General features: G+C 37.2%; 1 protein-coding gene across 5 annotated transcripts in view; it reads left to right on the plus strand.

Moving 5' to 3' along the window:
- NLGN1 (neuroligin 1) overlaps window positions 1-27441 on the plus strand; it is a 1063794-nt gene that overhangs the window by 229968 nt on the left and 806385 nt on the right. For 2 of the 5 annotated variants that reach the window (XM_051983186.1, XM_051983190.1), the window contains exons 1-2: window positions 2607-2796; window positions 26423-27224. In XM_051983186.1, coding sequence (XP_051839146.1) covers window positions 26732-27224 — 493 coding nt within the window. In that variant the 5' untranslated portion in view covers window positions 2607-2796; window positions 26423-26731. Of the gene's footprint in view, window positions 1-2606; window positions 2797-26422; window positions 27225-27441 lie in introns of those variants that run through there. The other 3 variants (XM_051983189.1, XM_051983191.1, XM_051983187.1) reach the window with 2 other exon arrangements.

Genomic DNA, 27441 nt, shown 5'->3' on the forward strand with positions numbered 1-27441 from the left:
CAGGACTGGGATATGATCTTGTACAAGGTAAGCTCCTGTGGGCAGGAACTGTATTTAATTTTAGTGTATGTATTTCTTTCTAGTGTTTAGCCCAGTTCCTGGCATATAGTGAGTCCTTGAGAAATAGTTACTGAATAGAAACTACAAGGAACACATAGACAGACAGACAGACACACAAACACACACAATTAATTTAGAATACTACTCACTTATGACAAACATGCTTAACTTTTCCTGTGTCATGGATCCCTTTGACAGTCTGATTAAATAGATCCTTTCATAAAATAGTGTTTTTAAATGCTTAAAAAAAATTAGGATTACAAAGGAAACAAATTATATTGACACATACAGGCTTGTGATTCTAGGCAAGCCATTCCTAAAGACTAAATTTGCATTGAGGTTGATAATATTCATTGATGGAAGGAATTTCCTTATTGGGGGTGCCCTGTATCAAAGATATCATTGTGTAGTGAAAAAAAAAATGTCAGGAGTCAGAGAAAACACATTCAAATTTCACTTCTCACTCTTGATATCTGCATAATCTTGTAAATGAGATAACCTGCTGTTAGCTCAGTTGTTTTTTTTTTTTTTTTTAATTTGTAGAAAGGAAAGAATGGATGAGTTCTGAGGACCCAGCTCTAGTGCTATTATTATATAAATAATAACTCAGGATCAAAAATTTTAAAAATATCAATAATAAACATAAAATTGGCTTATATAACATATTATACCAAAGGTTGGCAAGGTGTAATAGCTTATTTGATGACACAGCCTCCTGTAAGGTGAGATAAGTCTTTTTTTTTTTTTAAACAGTTTAGGAAACAGGTTCGGGGAGTTTAAATGATTCTTAATAGGAAGATATCTGGAAGGTATAAGCTCAATCTCCCCAGTTTATAGTAGGCACAGATATCTTGAGTGACTTCTTGATGAAGTAGTTGATGATCTTATTAGGACAAGAATTTTGACTTTCTGAAAATCCCCTTCCCTTCCCAGTTTAACAGTTTCTCTCTTCCATCAAACTGCTTCCCCTCTACCAGACAGTGGAAAGGATTATGGGATTATTGTACCGTCTAGGAGAACTAAGTTTAAGCGCTGACTCTCTTTTTACTCATGTCCTCAGGGACAAATGATAACTTTTATGCTTCATTTTTTTAAATTTGTAAAATGGGAATGGTAATAATAATAATAGTAACAATTACATTAATAATACTAACTGCTTGACCTCTCATCGCATTGCTGTGCACATTAGATCTCAAACTTGTGGAAAGAGCTTTGTAAATGGTAAAGCACTTTGTAAATGTCAGTTATTTTCTTCTATTATGCTATGAGTTAAATTATATAACCAGAAAATGTCCATGATTATCACTATCCAAAGAAACCTTAGGATCCTCACAGCCACCATTCGCCTGAATGTGGCCAACTTCATCAGTAACGTGACCTTCTCAGTATGTTCTCCCCCAACCCCCATTCATTGCACTTGGCTATAGAATTCTCTGAAAGAGTCTGAATGGAATCCAGGGACTCCTGAATTTCAGGATTGCCAGATTAAAATCTTGCCAGGTTCATAATCACCTTTAGACTCTGCCCTCTGGTTCTAGGCTCCAGGGAGCCACCATTTTGCTTGTTGTGCCCAATTACTGTCAGGATTTGGAAATGAAAAGAAATCTGCTAAACATTCAGTCATTATAGCAAAAAGAAAAAGGCAGTTTTATGAATCCTGTTTCTGACCACAGCTTGTATCAAAAAGGTTGTGACCACTCGTTTGGACTCGCAGGGTCTGACTTCTTTTTCTAGAAACAAAGATATTTGCTTTGAAATCCCTGCTTTATCCTAAACTGGCATCTTGGAAACACCACTAGAGGAAGAATTCTGGAGGAAGGGAGAGGAGGGAGGTTACTGGGAAATAACAGAATCATAACGGATATGAGAAAGGGGGGGAAAGAAAAAGAGAAAAAAACCCACCTCTTCAGACAAGTTCTATGGTAGTGCATATGCTGTTCATATTAATCTCGGGTCATCTTTCTTGATGTTTAACTATGGTAGCAAAGGGATATCTTCTGGGGAAAAGGGGAAAGGAAAAAAAAAAGGGGGAAAAAGTGGAATGGCTGCAGTCTTGCTTGTTGCCACTAGGGGTATCTTTGTACCATTTTTCATCCAGCACCAATTTGGAGTTGAAACCTATATTAGGGGAAAAGCAGGGTCCTCGGCATTTTTTTTTTTGCGAGCGGTGCACCCAGAATCCAAAAAGATTTTTTTAGCCTCGCCACCCCCAAAGAGAGCTTCAGCCCCTTCTTTCCCCCGCCGCCGAGCTCGGGGATCCCTCCAGTGGCCAGCCTCAGTCCGGGGAGGGGGGGGCTTCGTTTTGGAGGTCAATTTCCCATCGAGATAAATCTATTGGATTAGCAGGATTATCTGATTGCAGCGGCCAAGAAGTAGCGCTGGGCTGGACCGCGTCTGGGGCTCGCCGGATGGTCGGCTTCCCGTGAAGCAGCCTGGGGGGTCGCAGCCCTGGGGATCGCTGGTGCAACTGGAGGGGGGACGGCACGATCGCTAGGTTTGGGAACTGTCTGGGGTGATTTAGGGGGGCGGGGAGAGGGAGAGAGAGAGATTGAGGGAGGGAGAGATCCATACACAGAGACAGAAAGAGAGAGAGAGAAAGAGAGAGAGACAGTCGGGGAGGGGGGGTGAGAGAAGGAGAGAGGAGCCCCGGGTTGCAGCTGCTCCAGCCCCAATAACGCCTGGAACGCCGGAGCCAGGAGCGCCGCGGGGCCGCCACTGCAAACGCCTACTGAACTGGTAAAGACTTTGCTTCTCGCCGGCAGCGGCTGGGGGCCCGGGCTGGGGGCTGCTCTCGCAGTGGGCTGGGGCGGGAATATTGGGGGGCGCTCTTAATTGGGGAGGGGGCGGGCTGGCCAGCTGCCGGGTCTGCAGGTGCATCTCGCTGCAGGTGCCACCGCCAGGGGTTCCTTCTTGGAAATCGGGGGACAGAAGGGGCTCGAACCCCAAACCTGCTGCGGGGGTGGCCAGAAGTAAGGGGGTGTGCGAGGGAGGGGGGAACCCGATCTAGTCCCGGCGCCCCTTCCCTGATGGAGCGGGCCGGGGTGTCGGGGGCGCGGCCTCTGGACAGCTCCCCCCTACCCTAGGGGAGGGGGGCTCCCAACTTTAGGTTCTGATGCCCTGGTTCTGGGGGGAGCACGCTCTTGCAGTCTAGGCTGCCCGCTTGCCTCCGCGGGGGAACTTCCCGGGAGGAGACGGTGGCGGCGGTGCTTGGGAGAAGCTTCATGCACGCCACAGGGGAAGAAAAAAAAAAAAAAGGAGAGAGAGAAGGAAAAAAAAAAAAAAAAAAAGAGGGGGAAGAGAAACAGAACAGATATCCCTGCTGCTCCCATTGCTGCTGCTGGGGGTGCGGTGGGGGATTTTGTTGGGGTTGTGGGGAGAATAGACTGCTTGCACACACACAAAAAAATCGACACAATCACACAGGCACACACACACACACACACTCTCACACACACATACACACGCAGGGTTTCAGGGTCACTGGAAATCTGCGAAGCGGTCAACTGGGCACTCAGGTTTTGTTTTATGTACCCCTCTTCCCTGGCAGGACTGTCAATATCACAGTCATAGGTAACTTTCCTTGAGTTAAATCGGTAGATTCTGCAGCTTCACCCACCCCCCATCCCTTTCCCCTTCACTCTTCCTCCCTCCCTCTCTCCCTCCTGTCCCTGCACTCCCTCTCCCTCTTTCCTTCTTTCTCCCACTTCCTCTCTCCCTCTCTCCTCTCTTTTCGCTCTCGCTCTCTGCTCTCCCTTCTCTCCCCCCTCACCCTCTTCCTCTGGCTCCGTTTCTCTCAAAGCCCAGCCGACTCTAGCTAGCTAGAGTGCACCCGGCAGGCAGGCGGCTGCATTTCTGAAGCATCCGTCCATTGCCTTGCCACTTGCTGGGCTTTCTTTCCTGATGGCGAGATGCATCCCCGTGTGTGTTTTCCCAGACACGTTCTTGCAGTTGAATCCAGGACCTTCAAATCCCATTTCTTCATTTCCCTCTTTCCTTGCAGTTTTCCCCCTAATATCTCTCCTTCCCTTGGGGAAGGATGATGAGCTTCCAGCAGGTATAATTAAAATGAGTCAGCCAGATGATTTAGAGTTACAGCTCGAAGTTACATTGGAATTAGGAAAAGCATCCAGAGCTTCCCCAACCATTTTAGGATCCCATATGCCTTCAAAGCCATCACAGTTGATAGAGTTGATTTGTTTAATGGAAATATCGAGCTCCATGTGGGGGCATTATTGTTATAGTGGATAAGCTAATAACAACAATCCCTCCTTTTCCCCTCTGACCCTTTGTAGCATCATCATTTTGTTGGCTTTTCCTTGAAAAGGGCTAATTTCACGTTGATCTCTCAGATAGGAAAAAGCACAAAGAAGAAATGGAGTTAGGGGTATTTTGCAAACATGAAAGACAAGACTTAGAGTGTTTAGTACTTTTTCTAAAGAGAAATAGCAAATATTATTCAGGACTTCCTGCCTACCAGATATACATAGATGTCTACATGGTCTGAGTACTCAAGGGAGCTACACTCTCATGTATGTGCCGTGAAAGCCCACTTATCAACGTCATTTCAAAATCTTTCATGTGGGATTGCTTCCTCAGGACATGGCAAATGTTTTATACAATTTGAGCACAGATCGGAGGAGCGCTATGGTTGGGTTCCCCAAACTTTCCTTGTAGATTTTCCCAAAGCTCTTCCAGTTCTGAAAAAAGCAGATTTCACCAAGTCAGATTTTTCTTTTTCTTTCTTCTTTTTTTTTGTTTTTTTCCCCTTTCTCTCCCCCCTCTCATTTTTTAAAGAAAAAAAAAAAAAGCAAAGCAGACTGACAAGAGCTATTCAGGTGGAACAAGTTACAATTTTCTGGCTTTTTAAGATTTTAGAGACTCGATAAAATGATAGCAATAGAAAGAAAGAATCTTAAGGAACATTTTTCTCCCTAAATAGGTATCTGAGAGGACATGCATTGTCTTTATTCCACCGAGCTGGCTGTCACGTGGATTACATGCAGAGTGTAACTAGCAGAGAGGCGATGATGTGCCCTAGCATACCCAAGCCTACTAACTGCACTAACCAGCAACACTTAACATCTCCTTCCAGCAGTTTAACTGAAACACGGAAGGGAGCTAGCACAGAGTACAGAGAAGGCCAGTGACAAGGCTCTCTGAGACAGATGAATAAAGAGGTTAGATGGCAGGTCATTCAGAATTTCCACTGTTCGGGCTTGCAGAGAATCCGGCTGTTCATATTCAGCACCCTGGTCCAAGTGGACATGCTTGGGACTATTTTGTTGGAGGTGAGGCAGTCTTTTAAAGATGGTGATTTCGAGACAGGAAGGGAGGAGGAGGAGGTGGAGGAGGCTTGTAAATGGATGTGAAAGTAACTGGAGGATTTCAATGTGGGGAAAGGGCTAATTTTTAAATGAATTTGCATATTTCATAATCACTGATTCATATGCCAGCATGTGCCATAGGATTGTTGAAATCAGAGGACCAGCTGAAAGATGCATTTGTAATGGTTAAGTAATACTGATTGTTGTCAAGGGGGAAGGCTATTAACTTTTTACTTGCATTTTCCAGCATATAAAAGGGAATAGAATACAAAGAATAAGATTCAGGGCTATTCTGTAGCATCATGGAAATGGCTACTTGGTATATTATTTTTTTCCCAATTTTGAAAACAATGTTTCCATACTATAATTCACATATTAAAATTTATCTTTGTTTATGATGGGGGCAGTTCTTTGGAAGTGATAGTTAAAATTTCCTATCAGCTTTTGAAAAAAAAATCAGGATTTGAAAAGAAAACAGTTTATCAGAAGGATTAAAAGTGATAGTAATAAACCAGTTAGATCGGTGTCCCGAAGCAACTGAGCAGACAGTGTCAAAGTTACTCAAAGACTTGATTGGAATCCTGAAAAAGTTTGCTTTTTTTTTTTTTTAATATCTATGACAAAGATATAATGTGCTTGTGTTTGGGTGGTACTTTCCACACACGCGCGCGCACACAGACACACATACACACTGAGAGACGCAATGTTCTGCTTTTATTTCTGAGGTATTCTATAGGTTGTGGATTAAAAAAAAAAAAAAAGCAATGGCAAGGAAAAGCCTCACTGAGCACTGAAATTAAAGACACATTTTATAATGTTAGTGAAAAGAAATGACATTGACTCCTGAGCAGGTTATTACTACTACAGAGATTCTTGTGAAACTTGTCAAGGCTCAGCCAGTGTTTTGCCCTTTTCCCTTCAATGGGTCCTGACGGCTCTCCCTTTTCCTGACTACTAACTTTGTAAGTGATGCTCTTTTCTGTTGCAAAACTGTGTGGGACATTTGAGTTGTCCAATCACTGCTAAGCTTTCCCTACATACTCTGCCTGTGATGTTATTAATTTGGGGAACTCCCAGTATAGAAATTACTTCCATTAACACAGATTGAAATGTTTATAGTAACTCCAAACAATCCATGATAAAAATTGCTATCTGTTTCCAGAGCAAGAACTAGTGGACTTTGAGAGCAAAGCAGACTTTTCCCCCTTTCCTATTGTTTGTATGTGTGTGTGTGTGTGTGTGTGTGTGTGTGTGTGTGTGTGTGTTCTTTTGCATCATGGCTAATATGGAAATATTTTTCATAAGACTTTACATGTATAATCAATATCATATTGCTTGTCTTCTCAAGGGGTAGAGTAGAGGTGGGAGGGAAGGAGAAAATTTTAAACCCAAAATTAAAAAAAAAGTTAAAATTTTAAATTATATTTTTAAAATATTTAATGAAAAAGAACATAAAACTATTCACAGATTTATAGGTTCATGGATCTAGAGGTAGAATGGACCAGAGAAGCCAACTACCCCAATCTCTTCATTGTAGAGTTTTGGATGGGGGGTTCCAAAGAGGGTTTCCTACCTAAGATAACACAAGAATAAGAATAAGGAATAGGAACCCAGGTCCTGTGACCTGAGAACCATTTCACTTGGCATTATATATAGATTGAAACTGTTGACTGAGGTGTTGAAACTTTAGATGACTTCCACAGTGTCTCATATATAATAGGAATCAGAATCAAGTCTATCCTTTCATACTTCTATTCCTTTTGTTTTACATTAAGTGAAATATCACACACACATACATGTGCACACACACAGTGACAGAGGGGTGTGTGTGAGTATATTTATCTATATGCACATATATGTGTATGTGTGTGTATCTATCTATACATACCCGTGTGCGTGTTTGTGTATGTGTGGAAGTTGTAATTAAGTGACTTCTCCAGAATCACAAAGTTGGCAAGTAATAAGTACCCGAGACTGAATTTGAATTCTATTTCTCCTGAATCCTAAGCTGGAGGTCTATCCTCTGTGTAACCTCGCCGTCCCCACTTTATAGTCTTAATAGGGTGCTAAATAAAAATGACTTTTCATTTCTTATGTTTTTCTGAAACTCTCCAAAGTAAACACTAGACATATCATGAATGCAAAATTCTTATTATACTTTACTTGGTATAAAAGTATTTCATTATTTCTTAATTTTCAACAAAACCGTAAGATCATTGGCTTAGAAATGGAAGGTATCTTAGAAGTCATTAAGTTCAAACCTTAATTTGCGTATAAGGAAATTGAGGCACATAAGGTAATAGACTTGACTCAATCACACAGTTAGGAAATGTCTGAAAAAGTCTTAGAACCTTGCTAAATGTTCCTGATACTAAATCCAGTGCCTTATGTGAAGCTGTGTTGGAATTTTGAATCTTCTTAATTATAAAAATAGTATAGCTAGGTGGGGCAGTGGGTAGAGCACTTAGCCTAAAATCAGGAAAATTCTTCATTGTGATTTCAAATTCAGCCTCAGACTCTTTCTAATTATGTGACCCGGGCAAGTCAGTAAATACTGTTTGCCTCAGTTTCCTCAACTGTAAAATGAGGTGGAGAAAGAAATGAAAAAAAAATACTTAGTATCTTTGCCAAAAAAAAAAAAATCCCTAAAAGGCATCACAAAGAGTCAGACATGACTGAAATGATCCAATAAAATAATAATAATAATAATTTTACCTTGAGGCTTATAAAATTCTTTACATGAATTAAATCATTTACTTTTCACAAGAATCCTAGGGGATGGGACATAGTTTCTATTATGCATCACATTTATAATTGAGGAAAACAAGGATCAGAGAACTAAAAGGAATTATCTAGGGCTACACAGATAATGATGTCTGAAGTAGGATCCGAATTCAAATCTTGTCAATTTTAAGTCTTGCTAATTTTAGGATCTCTCCATCATTTTTAACTTATGTTATTATTACTTATTAATATGCTCTAAAATTTAAGAATTAGAGATTTTAGGTCAGACAGTAGAAGTTAGAAAGTTAATCTTCTAACTTAACTTTTTCAATTCTTTTAACATGAAATATAATATTCCAGGATGTCCCATATTCAGATATCCTAATGCATCTTCAAATATCTGCAAGGAAATTGGATAAATGGTTCTTTATTTTCTGTCATTGGTGGAGTCCATTGATGTTACCAACAGGATCTATCAAAGACTTTATGATAATACACCTAGACATTTCATGGGATTTAACCATCCTTAAAATGAACTTCATAAGGAGGAGGATACATTTCTGTGTACAGTAGAAAAAAAATTGAGCAAATCACTTGGGGCATTTGAAATGATTGAAATTATACATCAAACTTTTGAGGAATTCCTACACAGCTCCCTTTTTATCCAACAGTAAATAGGAGATCTCCACTGCCTGTTTCCATTGCATGTGAGGGAAATTCTCAGTCAATGGCCCTGTACCTTTATTGCTGCTATTACTGCAGCCTTTATGGATCAGAGATGTGTCAGCATCTTTGCTTTAGCCCCAATGCCTTTCTTTGTGAGAAACCTTATGGGCCTTGCAGCCCCTTTCTCATCCTGACACTCATAAACCGCTCAAGTCCTCATATTTATTATTTAATCTTCGCCCTATATATAGCTATGGAGCCCTTCAATGTATGAATGTGGAGCCCAAAAGTGACAGGCCAGCGTGAATGGGACTAATGAGTTTTAATAATACCCATATTAGGGGCTGGGAAAGGAAGTTTAATTAAGAAAAACAAGTTAAGCATGAAATTCATTTTGGAGCAAAGTAAAGGGAAGTTACAGCTACAGCTGTAAAATCAGGCTCCACTGTGATACATCACAAGACGGGGGGAAGTACACCGGGCTGATGCTAAAATCACTTCCTGAGGTTCACAAGTTGGGGATCCAGAAGGAGGCAGCATAAATTCATTGGGGAATATCAGTTTCAAAGTGTTTCTGTTTTCTCAGTGTTATAGAACACTTTTTCAAAGTTTTGTGGTTTGTTCAAGCCTCCCGCCCCCCTTCCCCTTCTCCCTCCCTCCATCTCTCTCTCTCTCTCTCTCTCTCTCTCTCTTTCTCTCTCTCTCTTTAAAAAGAGGGTTAGTGCACTTTTAAGCTTGAGTAGCTGAAATTGAGAGTAGGAAAAACCGTCAGAAGTCATGTAGTCTAAAGCCCTCTGGGTTTTTTGAAGCAATTGTCCTTTCTTACTTTTCCTTCTCTGATGAGCAACTGTTTTCCACCACCTTGTAATATATTATGGTAGTACTTGATAATGTCTTTCTGTGGGATTCCTTTCTCCTTCCTTTCCTCCATTACAGCGGATAGTGGAAGGAGATCTGGGCTTGGATTCAGGTTTAAATCATCTTCATCACTTACTTGTTTGGCCATAGTCAACTTGACTTCAAATTTCTAGGTCTCAGTTTTTTCATCTGTAAAGTAGGGATGCTAAAAACCTATATTTTTCTTTTAAAAATTAAATGATGTGTATTTCAAGTACCTTGCAAACCTGAAAGCTGTCTATAAATGTGAGTAGTAGCAGTAGTTGTCCTGATTCTTCACATCTTTTATAAAATAAAATTGAGAAAAAAAGAGAGTGGGGGCAAATTTCTGTCTCATTATTAATTTATATTTATATATATAATATATAATACACGAGTTCCATATGTGTCTGTGTGTATGTGTATCTCAGTGGATTTTTTGCAGATAAATTAAATAATTGCTTGTGTAATTGAATAAAAGTATGGACACAGTGGAGAGAGAGCTGAACTTGAAGTCCAGCAAATCTGGCCTCAAATATGTACTGGTTACGTATTTGGCTATGTATTAAACTTTGGGGAAGTCACCAGAAACCCTCAAACCCAAACACCCTTTCCAAAACAAAATATGCCCTCCCCATTTGCTTCAGTTTCCTCAACAGTAAAATGGGAATAACACTTCACTGGTTGCTGTGAGGAAATTAAATAATTTTTGTAAAATACTTTGCAAAGCATAAAGCACCTTTAAATCTTAGTCATGATGCTTTTGGGACAATTTTAGTAGCAGAGAAGATAATCAGATCTCTCTCTCTCCTCTCTCTCTCTCTCTCTCTCTCTCTCTCTCTCTCTCCTCTCTTTCTCTCTCTCGCCCTCTCTGTCTCTCTCTGTCTCTCTGTCTCTGTCTCTGTCTCTCTCTCTCTCTCTCTCTCTCTCTCTCTCTCTCTCTCTCTCTGTAATTTTGTTCCCTTATTGTTCTGATCTCTTTTGCTAGGTCTCTATAATTTGACAGCTTTTCATCCCATGTAATTTGGAGATTACAAATATTCAGTAGGATGACATCTATCTCAAACTTGATTTTTATATTTCTATGACTCAATGTTATGCCCAGGTGATTGTAAACAATTGTTTTGTCTATGATGGTTCCCTGGTTTGAGATGATTTATTTTATCCTCAAGTATATTTTGGGTTTTGTATTTGCAGTGCAATAAATCAGAGTTATAGTTCTGGAAGGGATTTCAGGGATCACCTAGTCACGTCCCCTTATTTAACAAATGAGAAAGCTGAGGACCACAGAAATTAAGTGGTTAGTTCAGGGTCCCATAGGTGATATCAGGGACAGAATTTGAACTTATCTCCTTTGATTCTTAAGATAGTACTCTTTATTCTTCTTCACATAGTCTTTTATAAATGATAGCACATTTCCATTATGTATTGTTTCTACATGATTGTATATTAATATTACTATCTCCTCACATTTTCAAGTATTATTATTTTAAACTATTATTAATGTGGTATCTCCTATCTATAATTTTGTTATTATTACTACCATTAATATTTTTTTTTTACCATGTGGGTATTTCAATTAATCATAAAACAGTCTTATTTTTATTATCCTTAACATTTTTCCAATTTATTTACCAAATATGTAACTTTATTAGTCTCTATACTCAAAGCTTTGGTGGGGAATGATTTTTTTTTTAAACAAAAGTTTTTTATTTTCAAAATACATGCAAAAAGTTTTCAACATTCACCCTTGCAAAACGTTGTGTTCCAAATTTTTTCCCTCTCTTCTCCCTCCCCCTTCCTCTAGATAGCAAGTAATCCAGTATGTATTAAACATGTATAATTCTTCTATACATATTTCTACATTTATCATGATGCACAACAAAAAGAATGATTTATTTCTTATTCTTAAAGAATGATTTATTTCAATAGAAAAGAACCCAAACAAAAGTACAAAAGAAATCATTTAATCATTGAGATATTTTGTCTTCACAATACTAAATTCTAGTTTACTTTGGAGCAATTGACTTTAATCTTCATTCTTTCTAAGGATATTATACTTCCTACAAGCAAATCAGATTATTCCATTCCCTTATTGAAAAATAATACCTAGCACATAGAGTATTTTATGGTCTGCAAAACCCTTTACAGATATTATTTCATTTATATTCACCTTAGCCTTTATGATAGGTGCTATTATTATTTCAATTTTACAAATGAGGAAACTGAGGCAGATAAGTGTTAAGTGATCTTGTGTAGGATCATAAAGTCAGTAAGAGCTTGAGGGCTACTTTGAACTCAGGTGTTCATGACTTCAGGTATAATATACTATAGGCTGGTTAAGGATTAAAGGGGAAATACATAGTGATATTCTAAAGATATTGAATTATCACAAACTATAGTAGTTTGGAAGTATTTTTTAAAAGATCTATAAACAAAGTTCCTTCAAGGTTCAAAGTGAATGTCACCTTTTCCTAGAAACCATCTATTATTTTACAGTTAAAAATATTTTGTCTTTCTTCAAATCTTCCTAAAATCCTATGTGCTACAGTGGAGAGATTGTTTCTATTAGTCATTGGACCTGGGTTCAGAGTCTGTCACTTAATCTGTCAGTCACTTAATCTCTCAGTATTAATCTGTAAAATTAAGGGACAAGACTATTAGCTTTAAATCTGTTTGTGATCTTTCTAATACCCCCAGTAAAGCTTTCCTTGTGTGCATGTTATTTGCCCCACAAGGAAGTCAAATTCTTGAAGGCAAGAACTGTCTTTTTCTTCCTCCTCCTTCTCCTCTTCCTCCTCTTGCTCTTTTTCTTCCTCTTCCTTTATTTCCTTCTCCTCTTTTTTCTCCTCCTCTTCCTTCTTGTTCTTATTCTTCTCCTCCTATCATAATATTTTGTGCAAATTAATTACTTGATGAATGCTTGTTGAATTGAGTTGGGGTTTCAGATTTGTGCACACTTGACTTCTATCAATAGAATTTCCCCTTTAGCTCTCCAGGGACGGTACTTCCTTTGGGGAAAGTGATAATCTACTATCCAATGTTTACCGACATTTGTAACTAAATTTTTGACCCAATACCATTGCCATTTAATAGTTAACTATGAGCTGCTGAAAAGAATATAGGTTACCTTCAGTGCCCATGATGTTCCAAGCCAATGCATCTGTCATTTTAAATTTAAATCTGTATTACTTAGCTGTCCAACACTTTATACACAAGTAACAGAGTTATCTATCTTTTTTTTTTCTTTTAGATTAAAAAAATCACTATTTCATGATTTTTTTTCTTGTTGAGCTAAATGCTCCAGTACCTATATTAAAACAATTTTTCTGTGATGTGTTAGTGCATCTGGCTTCTCTTGGATGGAGATAGCTCCTCCTTTAACTTTTTCATCCCCTCCAGTTCTGAACCTGGTTCTCCAATGAAGCTTTTATCCCATTGAAATCTATATGCCAATAAGTCAAAGATCTGTCATTGACTTCAGGTGGGAACTGCCTCCAATTCCACAGATGACAACTCTTAGAATCCTAAGCGAGCAAAATTTGTTTGAAGCTTCCAGCAGCTGAGATTTGAATCCAGAGCTCTAAAGTCATTCTTCATTATAACAGGTCACCTTGACTTTTGCGTGCCTCCATTCCTAGAATGCTCTCTTTTCTCTCTCCATCTCTATAAAACCTCCGGTTTCTCTCACAGCATGGTCATAGTGTCTGACATCTCCTATAGGAAGCTTTCCCTGATGCTCTCAGTTGTCATTGCTCTCCTTCATTACCTACCAAAATTTCTCATTAATTTTTATTTTGTAAATATGTTTGTTTTGACTTATTAGTTTGTGTATGTGCTGTTTCACTTCTAAGTTTCTCAAATAAGGGATTGCTTCATTTTCTCCTCATATCTCAGCACTTCATACAGTGCCTGATATGTGGTGGCCTCTCAATAATAAGTGCTTTCTGAATTGAATTGATTACAATAATGATAGCTAATATTTATATAGTTTTTGCATATATTGTTTCATGCTATCCATTGAATTACTTATCATCTATCTCTGTCCATCCGTGTGATCATAGATCTATCCATGTCTCTATCATTTCTCTCTTCCTTTTCCTCTTTTTTACCTTTTTTCTTTGTTTCCCTGTCTCTTCTCTCTGCAACAGTAGACACACATATGTGTGTGCATATGTATATATTTATGTATGTGTATATTCTATATAAATATGGAGATATCTATGTACTTCTATGTAAACACATTTTTTTAATATGTAATTCTGACTCTAATGTAATACTGTTGTGGGCTTTTCACCAAGTAGTCATAATACTTGGTAGCTGTTTGCCTAACTGCAAAATAACTGATTTTGCTCTTTTAAAAGTACATAAGGTAAGTCAACTGTTTTAGAGAAAAAAGTCCTGGATGAGTAGCTAAGAGATATACATTTTGTGGTGACCTAGATATTACTACTAATCATGATTGACATTTATGTAGCACTTTAAAATTTATGTAACACTTTGCATTAAAAATCTAATTTGAGCTTTACTACATCCCTTTGAGTTTGGTCCTGTAGATATTATTATTACCATTTTTCAAATTAGGAGCAAAGTTAAGTTACTTGCTCAGGGTCATACAGCTAATAAGAATCAGAAGCTACATTACAATTCAGGACTTCCTAACTTTAATTCTCAGATGCTTTCTACTATACTATCCTATTGTCACTTTATATAAGTCATGGATCCTTCATGGGACTCAGTTTCCTGAGCTATAAAATAGTCTGAAAATAATTAGGCAATCTCTAAAGCCCATTAAATCCTCTAAATCTGAATAATCCTATAATTTGATTTTTTTAATTGGATTGGCCAAATAATATGGTACTTGGAAGAAGCTATGAGGAAGAAAGTGAAATATGGAGATGATGTGGTATAAAAGAGAATAGAGGACTGGGAGAGGGAGGACCTAGCTCCAGATCCTTGTTTTACTTTCATGATATTCTTGGAAGCCTCAGTTTCCTCATATGTAAAATGATGAATAAGTTCCTTTCAAATCTGAAGTCTAAAAACTACTTTATACAAAAATATATCAAAATCAAAGATGGAAAATGAAGATTGAAATAAATATTTTAAAGGCTTTTAATATGGATTCTTATTAATTTAAGTTTGGTAAATTATTCATTAGGGACTTATGATATGGAGCAGTGAATATTTGGGATGTTATAATTTACTAGGAAATATATTAAGCTCATATTTCACTCTGAAGAAAACTGGATTAATTAGGTTAATTACAAATGACATTTGCAAAATAATAGTCAAAAGTAAACAAAGATTGCACTTTTGGTTATATAGCATGACATTTGTTTCTTTCTGCTTTACAAATTCTGTGCTTTGTATCCAACCATCTAGAGGCATAAATGATGGATTTTATGATCCATCAAACTGTTAGTACTTGCTTAGTGTTTGGTGGGAATTGTTCATCTCTTCCTTGCTAGACACAGGATCCATAAAGATTATGGTGTTGATTTGGTGACACAGTTAACTGAAGATAAAAAGAAAAGAACTGACTAGCTGGGGGATCCTGGGAATTTAACAAGCATGTTTCTCCCCATCATGCCTTCGGTCAATTATTTAGAGCTAAGCTGTACTAGGAGTAATTAGGAACCTTTAGGGATGTTGTGAAATCCTTATGAGAAGAGTTGGTTAGGCTCTAGTCAAGTGTTATTTATTTATTTTTTTATAAAATCACTTTTTGCATTATCTACAAAAGTGTGGGACTGAAAGAACATATTTTTTTTTTTATTCTTTTGGGGACAATCATGGTTAAGTGACTTTTTCAGAGTCACACTGCTAGAAAGTATCCTCCTAGCTATCCCTGAAAGAACATTTTAATGGCTCTCTCATTTCTCACCATTCAGTTCTTGTGTCAGAATTGACTCATGCTAACATGGACTGAGGGTTGAGAAACTTGAAACAATCCTTTCCAAAATATAGCTGGTTTCTCTGATAAGAGACAATAAAAATATGATGAGGGCTTTTCTTAAAGACAGTACTAGGACTAAATTTTTTCCGCTTTTCTCAAGGAGTCCATGTGATGTGCTCATCATATACGTACCATATAGGAAAGACATTATAGATGGATCCAGAGAAGATGGGCTTCAACACTGTTTCTGTTATTACCTATGCAAATCTTTTTAGATCTCCAAGGAGGGCCTCTCTTTTTCCATCTATAAAACAAGATAGCTAGATAATATGACTTCTTCCTCCTTATGTAATATTAGTGAGGTTACTTACCTTTTCTAGGACATGGTTGCCTCACCTGTAAAAAGAAAGTATTATATCTAAGATCCTAAGTTTTCTTCAAGCTCTCAAAGACCAAACTTTTTTCTTTTGTTTATTTCTGAAATATATAGTATAAACTCAAGGTGTATAACAGCTGTTTTGCAGATATGATTAAATAGATTCTGGAGATAGTAGTTTATGGCCCATTCGTAATTTATTTTTGGAAAAAAAAAGCATTTGTATATTATTGTGTACATTGTATATTATTGACAGTTCGACTCAAAAGCCTATCTTGAGATCTTGAGTGATGATACAGTTTCATCTAAATAATTACCAATTAACTTTAAAAAACCCAAACACATGCCCTTAAATATTACCACTTGCCATTGAAACTATTTCCCATGACTGAGTTGAAAATTATTTAATTCCTTTTCTCTCCTGTGATTAACTTCAGTAGTCTAAATTATAATTTAACAGTAAAATTCAAATATTTATTAAACACCTATTATATGTGTGTTAAGCATTGTGCAAGACTCCTAGAAGACAAAGATAAAGGTGAGACAATATACTTAATCATCTATCTGGAGAAAGCATATTATGGAAACCCCTTTATTAATGTAGATCAGCAACTTGTCAGTAAATTAATATCTTTGAGAGTTTGCCCAGGTTACTGAAAGGCTAAGTAATTTCCCTCGTCTCACAAATATTACATGATGGAGGTATGACTTGGGCTATAGTCTTCTTGAAATGAAATACAGAACCTTGTCTGTTTTTCCAAGCTGCTTCTGTGGACAAGACATAAACAAGATAAATTGAACCCATTCCCAGCTAGTAAGGAGCTTATCATTGGATTTTTCCCTTGACATCTAAAGATGTTTTGTAATTCACTTTCTCATTCGTTCCCCTTTTACATTGGTTGGACCTCAAAGTTGTCTTAGCCTACTCTTTTCAGGGGAACTGGCCTTGGTTCCTGCTCCAACTGACTTCTGGGCAGCCAACCTTGGCTTTAGCTACATGCCAGTCCCTTTTCCCTCAGGCCTAGTAAAGTACCACATATACTGGTGTCCTGTCCACATTCCCTCTGGTCTTCAGTTCTTTGATTGAATACTATTGTAGCATAGAGTGCTGCTATGTTAGTCCGTGACAGAGCAAAATTTTACCTTTTAATTTTGTGAGGCACAGAGGAGAGGAAATGAGGCAGAATCAAATTCTATTAAAGTTTTTGGGCTGGTCCAAACTGATAGCCCAATTTATGGGGAAGGGAGTTCAGGGTAACCAAGATAACCTCTTATGATTTAGGTCCATTGAGTTGTTACTATCATTAAGGTTGTTGGTATTTTAGATCAGGAGTAACAAACTTGAGGTCCTCTGATCAAATGGTCAACAAAACTCCCCAGTGTGCACTGAATCAGATTTACATGTAGGAAATGTTTTAGAAATGTTTTAATAAAAAACTCAATACAACATAGACCATGTTATTTGTGGTTTCCTAAATCAATATGTTGCTTGCAGGTATTAATTTCTATGTATCTTAGACAGGGAGTAGGGCTATATTGTCTCAAGCACAATTCCTAATTTGGAGAGGTTTGAGATATCATAAGTATCCGAGAAAATGTTTCAGCCTCTATTTGCTGGGTCAAATAAGTCATTTGAGAAACATTCAGGGTAAAATTAGTTCCAGGCGATAGCTTGACAGACTAACTTTTTGTTTTTATTCTTAAGAAATCTGGATTCATATGATTGGTTTGTGTGCAACCATTTTAGGTTTCCCTGTGGGTCCTGCAAATTCTGTCCTTTTTGGTCTATGAGGACTTCAAGACATGTTGATGCATCTGAAATCACAGTGTTGTAGGTGATGACTCACCTTTGTCTGCCCATACCTAGGAACTTTAATCATCTGTGAATGCAATAGGGAATTGAATCAATGGAAAAATAGTGCAGATAAATCACAAATAAAATAAAGATCATTCGAACTCTTACTTTAAACTGGCAATTTACTAAAACAAAAATTCTTCTGTTCATTTTCCATAACCAGTTACTCTAGGTTCTAATGACTAATTAAGCCAAGAGAATCAAAGAAGTCTCAAATCTAAGTTCATCTTGTACAATCTCATGACTTAATATGACTTCTCTAAAATATCAACAAATAGTATTCTAACTGGGATTTTTAACTTTTGTTCATGTCTTAGACAATTAGGATTATCTAGTGAAACGTATGGACTTCTTAGAACAACATTATTATGGACATAATATAGAACATATAGTATTGCAAAGAAACCAGTTATATTGAAATATAAATTTAAGACAGGAACCAGTTCATAGATCCCTGCTTTAAAATAAGGTTTTATAAACATGCTTTCTACCCTCTTTTTAGACATTTCTAGTTATGGGGAGTTTCCCAAGTGAAAAACCTAATACACATTCATAGAATCAGTGTTAGAATCAATCAAGTAGCCCAGTAATTCAACTGAAACCTGAGGAAAATTCCTTCCTCTATAATATTCCCAACAAATGGTTATCCATGACTATTCCTCCTCCCTCAATTCATTTTTCCAGTCATATGAATAGCTAGTTTTCAACATACATTTTTGTGAGATTTTGAGTTCCAATTTTTTTCTTCCTTTCTCTCCCTTCCTTCCTCCCCAAGATAGCAAGCAGTCTGGTATAGGCTATAGACATACGATCACTTTAAACATGTTTCCATATTTTTCATGTTGTGAAAGAAAAATCAGACAAAAGGGGAAAACACGAGCAAGAAAAAGCAAACAAAAAAAGGTGAAAATAGCATGCTTCAATCCACATTCAGTCTCCATAGTTTTCCTGGTGGATGTGGATGGCATTTTCCAGCCCAAGACTATTGGAACCATCTTGAATCACTACATTGTTGAGAAGAGCTAAGTCTGTTATAGCTGATCATTACATAATTTTGCTGTTATTACGTGTGATGTTCTCTGGTGCTACTTACTACACTCACATCAGTTCATGTGTTTCCAAGCTTTTCTGAAATCAGTCTGCTTGTCTTTTCTTATAGAATAATAATTCATAACTTATTCAGCTATTCTCTAACTGATGGACATTCACTCAATTTCCACTTTCTCACTACTATAAAAAAAAATGGCTATAAACATTTTTGCACATGTAGTTCCTGTTCCCTATCCATCACCTTTGATAATGTGGATGACATATAGTCCTATTAACTCTTGGTAGGCAACCCATTCTACTTATGAGTAAGTCTGTGTTACCTAAACCGATCTCTTTGAATCTTCTAATATTGTTCCAGATTCTACCCCAAAGCCAAATAGTTAATACATCTAATTTCCCCTTCATATATCAACCCTTCAAATACTTTGAAGATAGCCAAACTAGTCCATAGTTCTTTTTATTCTTAAGGCTAAGTCTCCCTAGTTTCTTCAGCCAATCTTCATATGACATGGCTTCGTGGCCTTGCCCCATCTTGGTTGCCCCCTCTGTAGACTTTCTCCAGTTTATCAGCATTTCAGACAGCTCTAATTTAAGTCTTCTTTATATTTAGCTGAAATGTTTGTGACCCAGAGGTGACCCCTTTCAGACAAAAGCAGCAGCTGAATATCCTGGTCAAAGATGAATGTCTATCTTTAGCTATTGAGGGATAATTCATTTCCATCTGGATACTTATAGGATCATCAATTAACTTTAACAATATTCTCTGCAATATTCACCATATTCTATAAATTTTTTTCTATTTCCCTTTGCAGTCTTTCTAAATGGTTTTTATTTCCCTTTTAAATTATAAAAACCTTAACAAATAGCAAGTACCTCAATCCAATTTTTAATTTAAAAAAAAATCCAATCTAGATTCTTTGATCAAATCTAACAACAAATCTCTTAAACTTCCTGGGTCTCAGTTTCCTTATTTGTAAAATAAGAAAGTTATATAGTGTGTGGATGGGTTTCCTTCTGGTTATAATGTGTTTGGCCTATGACAACTTCAGTTGTCAAAACTAGTTGTTTCATAAGTAATAGTTGGGACTATATGTGTATGGGGCCAAAGGACAGTGGCTCACAGAATATGGTAGAGAAGAGGAGGGGCATGGTGGTAGGATAATGGAAAAGGTTTGGGAATGGGATCATTTTGTGCACCACGTCTTAGAGGATTATAGAGAATAAGTCTACCTTCCCTGATGTTTATACACTGAGGCAAAGCCCTAGTTATAGTTTTTTTTTATCCCTAACATATCTAGAATGCTTACAGTGTTCCATTTTCATCATCTTTTCTATCCCATAGAAAAGAGCCTATCATCATTTCATTGGATGATGGAGTTGCCATTGATGCAATTGACTAGAAAACTGTATAGTGATTTGCATATAGGAGATGGAAAGTGTGCAGGTGGGATGATTCTAACTTGTATTGCAGAGCTCAAATACTATTAACCATTGCCAAAAATGCAATGCACTGCAATATGATATAGTATTTACTAGCTGTGTATGTACTGAAGTATCACTGTAGTCCAGTACACTCTTTGAACATTAGCAATGTACTCTTTATCTTTCTTTTAAATGATTGTTCTTAGTGTTAAGATCACAATATAGTTGCCACCCCCCTTTGTATTCTGTTCTCATATTTTCACTATTTATTCTTTCCTTCATTTTTCATTCATTCAACAAACTTTAACAATTGTCTGCTTTGGACTCTACAATGTATCATTTTAGCTACCAGAGAAGATCAGAAGATGAAAAATAACTGATTGTACATCTCAAAGAACTTCAAGCCTAGTTTCCTTTCTTTGTATCATAAGCTTTTTGCAAGAAACATTCAGGGGCAAGACAAACTTTGATGTGGAATCAGGCTGGGATGGTCCATAGTTTTCTCAGTGAGAAAGTGAAATGCAGCAGTGGCCATTCCATTGTATCGTATATCTAAGCTGCACATTAATGGCTGGGACTTCCCACTTTTTCAAATTCATCCTTCATCCTTTTCTTGGCTATTGCTTAAAGATCCTATGACTTTCTGGTCTTACTGCATGACTAGCAAGTTAATACATAAATTATGTGTATCCCACCCGGTACACTCTATGCACTTTAAAGGAAAGTTTTGTTTGTCACTTTGCCTTTATATTCTTAGTGCCCATCTAATGCCATGTGTAGTAGATAATTAATAAATGTTTGTGGGACTGGATTGCAAGATCTTTAAGATTTTAATTACTTCATGAGCTTGTTTGGAAAATGAGATTTAATTCAGTTCAACAAGTAGATAATATATGCATAGCTCCTAAGCAAATAGAGGTGCTCAATAAAAGCTTATTTAATTGAAGAGTTGGATTTAATTTCTCTTCCAAGATATGAGAACTATTTTTTTTTTTTATGAAGGCTCACTTATTGCTTAAGCCTGAGATTCACTAAAATTGGGATTTAAGGTCAGTGGAGGAGACAATTGGAGGTAGGAGGCCCTTTCATTATCCCTTCTATGTTAAACTAATTAGAAAACTGCCCACTTAACCTACTGGAATGGACAGCTTCAAAGTCTTCCCTTACCTTAGTCCCATGGGAATTGGTTGACCTTCTGAGTGAGGCTAATCTAATTAATCATTACTTAGTGTGACTTTTGAAATCTCCCCTCTTCTGTTCTCCTCACCCTAATATTCATATAGGGCTGCAAAGCAAGAGCGCAAATGGAAAAAAAAATCTCTTTTTCTTACAAGTTATTTGGCTAAAGTATTTAAATAAGCTTTTTTTTTTCTGCGACAGTTGTGAACCATATTTGAGCAGTATCTTTCTTCTAAGGAACTTAAAACCTTTTTCAGTGACTGGCTTGCTAATGTGTCAGAGCTTCTGAAATGTATTAATGGTAAGCTGACAACAGATTTGAAGGCCTTTATAGCTACATATGTCAATACCAATATGTAATTTTAGCCAAATATCTTTTCATGTTTGACTCAGAAGGCTAAAGGGAAATAGGGAAGAAGAAATTATTTGGGAATTCATTATACAGTTTTGGCTTCTCAGCACTGCTTACAAAATGGCCAAAGTGAATGAAAGCTCACTGAAGCAGTGGGTCTTAATGTATTGCAATACAACTGCAATAATAAATAATAATAATAACAATAATGTTACATAGCTTTTTTAAGGTTTAAAAAAACATTTTTCTCAACACAATTATAGGAGATAAATAGTACAAGTTTATGTTTGCCATTTTTCAGATGAGGAAATAATTTTATGAAAGTGAGCTGATTTGTTTTATCATCAAATAGTGTCAGGGTTCCTTTTTTTTTTTTTTTTCTGTTTCTTTCTTTCTTTTTTTTCCTGAGGCAATTGGGGTTAAGTGACTTGTCCAGGGTCACGCAGCTAGGAAGTGTTAAGTGTCTGAGGTCATATTTGAACTCAGGTCCTCCTGACTTCAGGGCTGGTGCTCTATCCTCTGTGACACCTAGTTGTCCCAGGTTCCTTTTTTCCTTCATAAAGTCTTCTTCTTAAAGTGTCTCTCAATAAATTTACTAGACTATATCTAACATCTTTCTGGAATGTGAGCAAAAATTCAATTGGAAGGGATCCATGATTCACTTCAGTTATGTAGAATTTTAATGTTGGATATATTTTATTTGTGATTTTCCAATGTCATTCTTATAAAACCCCAAACCCTTTATTTTAACCTCTTGCATGGATGATGAGTGAAGAAAGTCAATTCAACAAGCATGGTTTATGCTCATATCATTTGTTTTGTACTGACATAAAAGAACATAAATATTTCCTATTCTGAAGCTCATACTCTGAAGCTATAAGTGTTTTATTGGATTTGTTTAATGGAGTATTTTATTAATTTACTGAAAAAATATGTATATTTCTATGGTATCTTTGTTCCATGTACATAGTAGGTACGTAAAATATTTATGGAGATTGGATTTTAGGATGAGATTTCTTGATCTTCATTTGATCATTAATGTAGCACCATAAGGAAGGAATCATAAGGGCATTTAAAAAATGGTACTCAAGGGGCAGCTAGTTGGTGTAGTGGATGGAGAACCAGCCCTGAAGTCAAGAGGACCTGAGTTCAAATCTGGCCTCAGACACTTAACAATTCCTAGATGTGTGACCCAAGACAAGTCACTTAACTCCAATTGCCTCTGCCAAAAAAAGAAAAGAAAAAGAAAAAGAAAAAGAAAAAAGAAAGAAAGAAAGAAAAAGGTACTTGAGGTGGAGGTAAGGGATAAAATGTATGGCTTCATTAGTGTGGGAAACACTTGATTAGGAAAGTTCAGATCTATGATAAGAAAAGTAGAGCAATGCTTGCTTTGCAATTTATAGTTTTAGAAAAATTTCTCTGGTTGGTATCAACTCCTGCTTGATGTCCAACGAGACTGAAGTGATTTCCAAACCATGACCCAACTCCTACATGTCAGAAGCCAAATTCAAACCCAAGACTCTTAGTTTAACAATCCACTTCTGTTATTTACTGAGGTACCAATCGGATAAGGCATACAATCAATCAGCAAGTATTTATTAAACGCCTACTAGGGCTATCTACTGACTCTGGAGATCTAAAGATTGAAATGATCTTTTCATTCTCAGAAAGGAACACGCAGGAGATCTGAATCCTACCCTAAAATGGAAGCAGGGAGTACATAATCAATCACGGAGAATTTCAGAAGTGTCAGTAGTTTCCCTACTTAACATCTGCTCAAGTTGTTGCTGCTAAAAAAGTAATAGGCCAGGGGAGGGAAGCCTTAGACATATGAAGGCCAGCTGCAATTCTGCTCAAGCTTAAGCCATAATAAACTTTCACCTGAATGGAAATATTCAGGTGTAGATAGATCTTCAGGTAATGCTGGGACTCTGAAGTGAGAGAAAGATGGGCACCGGCCTATCTTTGTATGCTAATGTACCCTGCCAGCCAAACTATGAGAATGAATATGGGGAAATTCTGGAAAGGCAGCAGCATTCTCCTTATTATCTCCCAAGATGGATTGTTCCAGGCTAAAGGAACATCACACATGGACCGAATCTCTCACTGCCCCATGGAGTCTTTACAATCTCCATTTTAATAACACAAACTGCGGGGCAGCTTGACTGCTAGCCCAGCATTTCTTCAGAAATCTTTCTATTACGGGACAGGATAAAACCATCACTAACACGAACCAACAATATTATTTCCAATGTAAGCATTTTAAAAGGTTGCTTGTACAAGGAAAGACAAATTCCCCGAATTACATGCTATTTTGCAGTTAGTCGGCGATTATGCTGTGAATTGTATTACACTGGATATTACGTTGGCTTCTGTGTTGCACTCAAACACATGAACTGTGTAAACAGTGTTAGATGTTTGATTAGCATTAATATGAAAGATGGGACGATTAGGTAGGATTTCTACAGAAAGGCCTTACACTTACTGTGTAGCAATCTTTTGTATTAAAGAAAAATAGAACTAGGATGTAGCATTCAAAAAAATATTCACTTTGACTCAGTATGTTATTTTTAAGCTGCGGATTTACTAGGATCTAAGAAATGCAACTCTTTTGTGGCACATGGAGGCTATTGATGGATGCTAAGAATTACATTTCTCTTTTTCATTTTTTTCATCTCCATCTCTTTCTTTTTTTACAGCCATTTTGGTACTTTTCATTCTTGGAAATATAGTTTAAAGTGGGGAATAAGATCACCGAAGGACCAAAGAAAAAAGTTCTATGACCTTGTGAGGGGGGTCCTTTTCAGAGCACAATGACCTTTCCTGTAAAATGAAGGGATTTTACTGAGTTATTCATAAGGTTCCTTCTGCCTCGGAATCCTACAATCCTAGTCTATCCCCTGCTTGACAATGTAAATTGGGTAAGGAATAGGCTTCGGTGTGTACATGCAAAGGGGGATTCTCTTAAGCAGTTGTAAGAGTAAATGTTGTTATTCTTAAATTAGCTTTATATTCACCTAAAACTCAATTTGGCAAAAGAAATATTGAGAACCTATGATGTACAAGGCATAGCTGAGTTTTAGTAGCTCTTATCTTTGTACTTCTGTTTCTCTTTGTCTGTCTTTCTCTGTGTCTCCCTCTCTCTCTCTGTCTCTTTATTTCTTAGTATGTGTGTCTCTCTCTTTTTGTGTCTTTCTCTCTCTGCAAACATCTGTCTCTGTCTTTGTATCTCTGTGTCTCTGTTGATTCTCTCTTTGTTTCTGTCTCTCTCCTGTCTGTCTCTCTGTGTCTCTGTTATTTCTCTCTTTCAAGAAATTATGGTTAATTGATTTGTTTATGGGGACACAGGTCAAGTGTCTGAGACTGGATTTCAACTCAGGTCCTCCTGACTTCATAACCAGTGCTCTATCCACTGCCTGCACTATTCAACTTCCCCTCAATAAATCTTTTTCAAGTGGTTTCTATGTTCAGACCACTTTGGTGCTAGGTTATGGTGACAGAAAGGCATGGACAAAATACAGCAGCATGCATTTTTTCTGGCAGGCTAGGGGTAAGGTAAGTGTATAGTGATTTTATTATTTATCTACGAAAAAGTAATAAAAGTATGATGGCTACAGTGTTGGACTTGGAAGTAGGAAGTTTGAGTTTTACTCTTACCACAGACACCCAGTAGCTATATGTCCCTGGCCAAGTCACTTCAGTTCTGTTGGCTTCATCTGCAATAGAACTAAGGGTGATGGTGAAGTGATGGACTCTCACTTGTGGTCCCTTCCAGTTCCCATCTAGGATTCATCCAGAATAATTTCCAGTAAATCACAACTATTTGGGGAATCAGAGAAGGGATATATAGTATGTCAGAAGAAAAAAGAGAAGGATTCTATGAAGCCAAGATAAAGAGGGACTGAACTCTTCAGAAGTCATTTTTGCCAAGTCAGGCTTTTTGATGTTGTATTACTTTAATGGAGTTCATTTCCATGGGAATGATGATTTCTCAGACCTGGGTGAATTTGTTTTTCTGTCATTTGCAAGAGATCTTATACATATCTATATGTACTAGTAGTTTTCATTTCTAATCTTTCTAGCTTATTAGTAGGAGTTGTTTGCTATTTGTTCCAGAAGAAGATCATGATATCAGGGAGGTGAAGCCATGCAATGCAAATAAATAGAATTTAAGTGAGAGAGAGCTATGCAAGATCACCTACCCCACTATCTCCTCTAGTGCCATGTTGGTCCAGGGGCAAGATATAAATTAGGATGACTGTACATGGCCCTGGTTTCAGTGGAAGACCATGGCCTTTTTTAAGTTAAGGTCTTTAGGCAGAGTAAGGAGGCCCAAAACAAAGAAACCTATAACATTTCAATCATTAGCAATAGATATTTTATGAACTGTGAATTTAGAGAATGTTTCACTATAACCTATTTCTACTTAAATTTCTACAAATTTAGCAGATTTATCAAGAGTATATTCATCAGCATTTCATTTTATATCAAATGGCACCAGAAATAGTCCATTGTAGAAATTTATGTACACATTCTTTGTTGCCTTTGATGTCCACTCAGTGACTTGTAAAATAACTAGTGAAATAACTCTGTCCATATTAGTTTCTACATACTAATAATTTATTTTCATTTTCTCTAGGATATCAACCTACTGCTAACTGGATTTGAGGGGAAACCAAAATAAATGGCTACTTTCCTTATACTGCTGCTATGGAAAATGGAACACCAGTGGCTGATGGGACATGGTTTGATAAAGAACATCAAGTAAAGATGTCTCAATAATTGTGAAATCAATGGAAGATCCTTGCTCTTTGAAAAGCTTTTTGAGATTATCCTGACAGGTTCTCCTGGAAACCTGAGGAAACATTCCTTCTTTATCTGTCTCATTTTTCACAGAGGATTATAAATACTATTACTTCCTTGTCAACTTCACACCTCATGTGGGACCATGGCCCCGCCAAGATCCATGTGGCTGAACTGTGCATGGAAAGCAGGGATGACACATCTTGTACTCCGGGGATTGGATGCCACACTGGCCCTCTGCATCTTTGGATGTTTGCTTCAGGCCTCTGCTGTATCCTCACAAAAGTTGGATGATGCTGACCCACTGGTGACGACTAACTTTGGCAAAATAAGAGGGGTTAAAAAGGAACTCAATAATGAAATTCTGGGGCCTGTGATTCAGTTTCTTGGGGTTCCATATGCAGCTCCACCCACAGGGGAACGCCGTTTTCAGCCTCCTGAACCTCCATCTTCTTGGTCAGACACCAGAAATGCCACTCAATTTGCTCCCGTTTGTCCACAGAACATTATCGATGGCAGGTTGCCAGAAGTCATGCTCCCCGTTTGGTTTACTAATAATTTGGATGTAGTTTCCTCCTACGTACAAGATCAGAGTGAAGACTGCCTCTACTTAAATATCTATGTCCCAACAGAGGATGGTGAGTTAACTGAAGGAAAAAAAAAACAGCCACATCTTTAAAAATAAATATATATATATATATACATAATATATATTATTCTTATTCTAAATTCTAACAATATTAATTCATGTATACTGGTAGCAAGCATGGCTTTCTGTTGTTGGCACGAAGGCATTTTCCATGTATGCATGTGGCTTATTTGTGTGTATTCATGTGCGTATGCATATGTTTTATT

This window comes from Antechinus flavipes, chromosome 3, assembly GCF_016432865.1.
Source record: "Antechinus flavipes isolate AdamAnt ecotype Samford, QLD, Australia chromosome 3, AdamAnt_v2, whole genome shotgun sequence".
NCBI classification, from domain to species: domain Eukaryota; kingdom Metazoa; phylum Chordata; class Mammalia; order Dasyuromorphia; family Dasyuridae; genus Antechinus; species Antechinus flavipes.